Below are 6,646 nucleotides of genomic sequence, written 5' to 3'. Positions count from 1 at the left end.
AATACTTCTCTTTCATTTTATGCTTTCTGTAAAATAGAGTTAGCAAAGACTCTATTCTTGCCTCTAATATAAGGTTATTAAAATAGTTGGAGAATATAAGGAATAGCCTAGAAATAATCTGCCCCAAATCCTTCATTTTACAATGTAAGATAATTAAGCACAAAGAGGAAAGTGACTTAATTGAATGCTTTGAATTCATAATGATAACTAAGTAAAAAGGAGAAGCTATTAGTGTGAGTCCAGTGCTGTTGGTTTATACTGTTTGAATATCACTAGTTCCTGTATTTCTCACAGTTCAGAATCTGAGTAGCTTGCTTTGCCAAATTAATTTAATGAATTAATGATATCAGCCTAACTTGTCTCTCTTATTCTCATCGTTGGAAGGTATTCCTGGAGTTTCAGGGCCAAAAGGTTACCAGGGTTTGCCTGGAGACCCAGGGCAACCTGGACTGACTGGAAAACCTGGATTACCAGGATCACCAGGTAGGTATAATAGACCACCTTTAGAAATTGGATAGCTGATCCTGAACCCTGAAACATTATGTATTTGTCATGTGTGATGATATTTTGGATATGGTCATGGCAATATCCTTTAATAGCTACTGAGACATGGTGTTCTCCTTTAGCAATATGTTGCCATTTGGCCCAAGTATCAACAGTCAAGACTTGTAGGATGTTTTGCTTTGGTATTGTTTTCTTTTTGTGGTAGTAGTAGAGTTACACAGAATCAGAAGTATATCAAAGTAAGGTGCTGGGTTTTATTTACATAAATTGCAGCGTAAGTAAATAAAACAATGATCTAGTAGGAGCCTTCAGACAGGGTCAATATTTAAGCCATGTTAAACACACGATTTCAAAAATAGATGCTTATTTTTTTAAGTTTCAAGGGATGAAAATTTTACAACCTACCTTGGTAGTCTGTTACAGTATTAATCATCCTCTTACAGTCAACACAGATTTTTTCTTGTCTCTAATAAAATTCTTTCTTGCTGCTTTTTAAGCCATTCTCTTTTACTTGGTCCCCTAATGAATAAAGAGGATCTGGTCCCGTCTTCGTAAGGTTCATTATTCTGCTTTAGACTACACGACATTGCCTTGATATAGTTGGAAAAGGAAATTATTTCCTTTATATCCTTCACTTCTTCTGCTTTCTCATCCCCAAGTTGGAAGCAATTGTGAAAGAAAAAAATCAATGAAAAATTGATTAAGGCAACATTGGGGTCCTTAGAGCTCAAGCACCTAAGCTCTAGGAAGAATGTGTAAGCAGAGCAGCCATGACTGTTGGAGGTGACAGTTCAGAACCTCTCCATTAACACTTATCTATCCTTGGCCTAATGTACTGTGGTTATATCATGACAGATGACCACTTTCCTCTTTTTGCTCTCACATAATCAGAATCTACATGGGAAAGCTACTTCTGAATATTTTAAAAACAAACTCATTATGCTATATTCATCTGTGATAAATACAGTAAAGGGTAGTTATACACATACAACAAATAGGACTTTAGGGTTTTGTAATAGTTTTTGGCAAGAAACAAGGTATCCTGATAAAAGTTTTGCATTTTTAAAATAAATTTGTATTAGGAGACCTCTATTACTGAGATTATATTGTAATATGATCTGAAGGAGATTTCTTGCCTGTTTTATGCTGAGTTAAGTCTTTGGAACTTGATCATGAATTAAGATTTGATCCATCCAATTCCATACTTGCATTTTAATTATGACCCATTCCAGGAAACCAGGAAGCCTCAATATTGATGACTTGTCTTAATTTTACCAATTTGGCATTTCTAGGTCCAAAGGGTAACCCTGGTCTCCCTGGGGAGCCAGGACTTACGGGACCACCTGGACTTAAAGGAACCATAGGTGATATGGGATTTCCAGGTGAGTAATGAAATCTCCCAAGTATTTAGATCCACTAATGGAAGACAGCTCACTATCTTTGTTATCAGAAAAGAGATTGGTGTGGATAGAATCAGACTGAGACAATATCTAACTTAATTAGTGGAAAAACCTGTCTCATTATACAAATATTTGAACTAGGAATTAAGGGACAGAGCTTTAGAAACCTTAAAAGTAAAATTTTCCAAACTTGCACATTTTTTTTTCAGCTGTACCCCTTTCACTTAAACTTCCTATAGAATAGACTTTTATATAATCCTGATTGTAAAGCTCATTGTTCTATAGCAGAATTTGCAGAGTTCTTTTAAAAAATCTTTTGTTTGGTTATATGCATGACAGATATGCCACAAATAAAAGGTATTTTGTAAATTATTGCATGTTTTCAACAGGCCCTCAGGGTATAAAAGGGTCCCCTGGTATTCCTGGAGTTCCTGGACAACCTGGCTCCCCAGGATTACCTGGGCAGAAAGGAGAAAAAGGTGATCCTGGTGTTTCAGGCATTGGTATTCCAGGTCTTCCTGGCACAAAGGTAATCCTACTCTAGACATATGCCTGAGCAGATGTGATTTTTCTATAATTCTGTGCTTATTCCTAATTCTTCATTAAATAAACTTTAGACTGGCATAGGCAAGAATTCATTCCTTCTCTATTTTCTTATTTTATAAGGAGATATGTTTTAGGCTTTGCAGCCAGTCCAAAAAAGGGAGAACACTTCTGATTAATCTTAATTTCTTTGCATGTTTCAGCATTTTTCTGCCTGCTTTTTTTATTTACCCTTTTTAGTGATATGGTTGTTGGTCTTTGTCCAATTATTATTATTAACAATGTGATGAGACTTAAAAACAAAGTAACTTCTGCTTTTTTGTAACTTAGGCAATTAATAAAAGTGCAGTAGTATTCTTAACTGCGTATCTGAGGTACTCCTTCAAAAACAGCTTGCCATATCCCTCTATGCCCCTAGTCCATGAGAAAATGTGGTGATGTTTCAGAAGCAATCAGATTTAGAACTTGTTTTAGAATCATGGACTCAACAAATATTTAATAACTGCTTAATTCTATGTAAAAAGATAATAACCCTTACTAATTTATAGGAGTACCTTATGCCTAGCAAAGTTGCATCCATTTTCTATAATATATATTGCAAATATTTGCTCCCAGTTAGTTGTTTGTCTTATAATATTGTTTAATCATTCAGTCAGACCACAAAGCTAGAGAGTTTTTGAAGAGAAATTGTGTCACTCAACTTTCACAGAATTAGTGAAAATTCCAACTGAGATAAGAATTTATTGAATGATACTTTAAAAATCATTTCTTTTTTAATAGTATACAAAGACTATAATTTACAATATATATGTGTGTTTGTGTGTGTGTGTGTGTGTGTTATAGATAGCTTATCATTTTTAAGACTCAATTTTACATTTAAAAATCTCTGATATTGAGGAGTATCTTACATTGGAAAGCACCTCTATAATTAGAAGCATTTTTATAATGTTATCGATACATAAAATGATGTTGCATCTTCCAAAATGTATGTATCTTTTATTTACAGATATGAACTCTGGACTTAGCTATCATAACTAAGTAAATCTTACCTAACTTTCCTTATTAGCCCATAAATATATTCCACATTGTCTTTCACTATTATATAGTATTTTGTATGAGTCAACCATACATAATTTAACATTATAAGTACTGAAATTGTTCCCACACTTTCATGATTATAAACATATGTTGCATGTGATATGATTCTTATCCATATCTTACATACATATCATAATGTTGTTTGGTAAATATTGTCACAGAATAAATTCTGAGTAGGATTGCTGAAGCCTAGCATATAAATGCATTTTTAATATTGATAGTTACTGACAAAATTTCCTGTCATATAGCTTTATAGCTTGATCAATATAATAAATTTTCTATTTTCTCCTCATGTTATAAATATTGAGTTTTATCAGTCTCTAATATTGTCAACCTAATGGGTGAAAACTAGTGCATCATTGTTTAAATTTGACTTTTCCTCATTACAAGTGAGATTTCTTATGCTTATATCGTCTCTGCAAATTGTCTGTTCATACTCTGCCTCATTTTTGAGGAAGGGATTTGGTTATATATTTCCTAATGATTTGTAGAAGTACTTTATAAATAGCAAAAATGCATCCATTATCTATTATATGTGTTCCAAATAGTTTCTCTCAGTAAGTTATTGTATTATAGTTTACTATGTATTTCATCATGTAGAAGTTTAAATTTTTACATAGGTAAATTTTATACTCATTAATTATTGAAACAATATCTATTGAGTATGTACAATGTGCCAGGTTTTAGGTGCTGTTTTAGGTGCTGGAGATAGAGCATGAATGAAATGAACTCACTGCCTGCGTGGAACTTACATCTAGTCAATAAACAAAATAAGTAAGTTTATAGTATGTTAGAAGGTATGGCAAAAGTAAAGTGAGGCTTGGGAATAAGAATTGCTGAGAATTGTTACATTTTGAAATAGACTATAAGGGAAAGCTTCTTTAATAACAGTTAATCAAGTGACCTCATGCAGTGAGGGAATCATTCAAATACGCTGAGGCAGGAATACAGCTGACATGTTTGAGGAACATAAGTGAGGCTAGTGTGGATTAAGAAGAGTAAGTGAGAGTGGGAGATCAGGTTGGTAATGGGGGGGTAGATTATCTAAGTTCTTGTAGATTATAGCAAGGGCTTTTACTGCTGAGTGAAGTGGGAAGAGAGTGGAAGTAGTAACATAACTATAATTTAATTTTTAAAAAATCATAGCTCCTGTTATGGAAATAGACCATAGAGGAATATGGATGAAAACAGTGAGACCAGTATGGCACTATTTAAAATATACAAAGTAGAAAGGTTGATGGCTTGGATCAGGGTGGTGGTAGTGGAAATAAGAAATGGTCAGAATCTGAATATATTTTTTAGGTCAAGCCAGCATTATTTGCTTATAGAATATGAGAAAAAGAGAGATATCAAGGATGAATCTAAAATTTTTATCTTGAGCAACTTAAAGAATAGAGTTGCTACATAGTGAGATAGGAAAGATTTTGAGATAAGCAGATTTGGTAGGGAAGATCAGGAGCATCGTTTTCTGGTGCTATGAAGACTTTTATATCATAAGATTATAAAATTGACCTATATAATTTTTTCAGTACTTTCCTGATTTTTTTATATTGACATCTTTAATCTATCTGACATTTTATGTATGTTGTGTGAGGTGAAATTTCATTCTTTACTCATTGATTTGAAATGCCATTTAAAACATTTATAAATTTGTTCATACATATTTTTTCTTGACTGGGTGAATTTTAAAATTTATGTAATGGAACCCAAATTACCATTATAACTCACCTCTGAAATGATAATGGGTGGCAGCAGAAAATGCGTCAATTGGCAAATGTCCTTAATATATTCAACTCTTCAAATAAGATGCTAGCTTTTGGATTTTCTATGCATACTGCAAGTATACCTTAATAAGTAAATTCTACACTAACTTTGAATACTTGAAAAGCTGATAAAACAAGGAAATTATGTATTTGAAGTAGACTATTGTTTCTTTCAAATGGTAGTATTGTATCTTAGAATGGTAACACATTGAAAATATAAAATTTCATATCTCAGTTACACTAGGCACAGGGAATCCTTGCTTTGCACGTTCTGATATGCACAGATTTGTTACCACACTTCAGTTAAATAACATCAGTCCACAATAATATGATTCAAATTTTAGTTACCATGGTATATTAGCTCTTCAATTCATAAGTCACTATGTAAATAACAGCTATGCATCATTATCAGTGAACAATCATTTCACTTCTTCCAAATTCTTTCCGTGATAGTCACAAAAATCTGTTACTCCCTTCATGCACTAACAGCAAAGTATGTAATCGTGTTGCCTCTTTGTCTCTAAATACACATGAAATTTAACAAAAAATGGATAATAAAAGGGGAAATTGATCAATAAATATAAAAACGCAGCAAAACAACAAAAAGTGATAACACTGGAAGGGAACTTTAAATCTAATGTAAATGCAGTTATAGATGAAATAGCCAACAGTAAGAATGTTGACACTGCCACCATTTGAGAGACCAAATGTGGAGCCAAAGAAGTTAGTAAAGGCAAACGTACCAACAACATATGACTTTTTTCAATACAGTTATAACTGAAATCCAGAGGGATTTTAATGTATTGCAGAAACCCTTTAAAGGTCGTGGATCGAGCATATTTTCTCACTGATTATTAATATCTTTTTATATGCTGTCAATTTGCATTTTCTTATTTATAGTGCCATACTACTGTGCAAAACAAGAAGTGATATATGATAAATTATCTACTTATATAAAAATCATGGGTGGTGTTCATCACAACCACAACCTCTGCGACCAAGTGGAAGGAAGTCAGTCCTTCGGGGGTTGTCTTGGCAACGACTGCGCCCTCCCCAAGCTGTTTCCCAGAGCTGATTCCTGTAAGGGCGGGGTTTGAGGCAGAAACCCACCCTGGGAGCGTGGAGGCATATCTTTCTAAAGTGTGCCGCGCCAGCACAGCCAGGAGTGAACCTGAGTGGGGGCAGCTGAAAGGCTTAGAAAAGACAGACAAGAGAATGAAAGCCAGGTCTCGGTGGGGCGCTGCTTCTCTGAGAGACAGCGACCACGCCCACAACCATGCCTTTATTTTATAGCAGATGCTACGAGGCAAAGTAAGGGCGTGACCAAGATGTTTACAA

The 6,646-nt window shown here is 34.0% G+C and overlaps 1 protein-coding gene across 2 annotated transcripts in view; it reads left to right on the top strand.

The window, feature by feature from the left end:
- The window catches only part of COL4A5 (collagen, type IV, alpha 5), a 329,573-nt gene that overhangs the window by 262,243 nt on the left and 60,684 nt on the right, over window positions 1-6,646 (top strand). For both annotated transcript variants that reach the window (XM_005865212.2, XM_005865213.2), the window contains exons 34-36: window positions 385-483; window positions 1,797-1,886; window positions 2,294-2,433. In XM_005865212.2, coding sequence (XP_005865274.1) covers window positions 385-483; window positions 1,797-1,886; window positions 2,294-2,433 — 329 coding nt within the window. The remainder of the gene's footprint in view (window positions 1-384; window positions 484-1,796; window positions 1,887-2,293; window positions 2,434-6,646) is intronic.

This window comes from Myotis brandtii, unplaced genomic scaffold (genome assembly GCF_000412655.1).
Source record: "Myotis brandtii unplaced genomic scaffold, ASM41265v1 scaffold199, whole genome shotgun sequence".
Lineage (NCBI taxonomy): Eukaryota > Metazoa > Chordata > Mammalia > Chiroptera > Vespertilionidae > Myotis > Myotis brandtii.
Note: the sequence above shows the minus strand (reverse complement) of the source record. Positions and strands in the feature narration are given on the sequence as shown.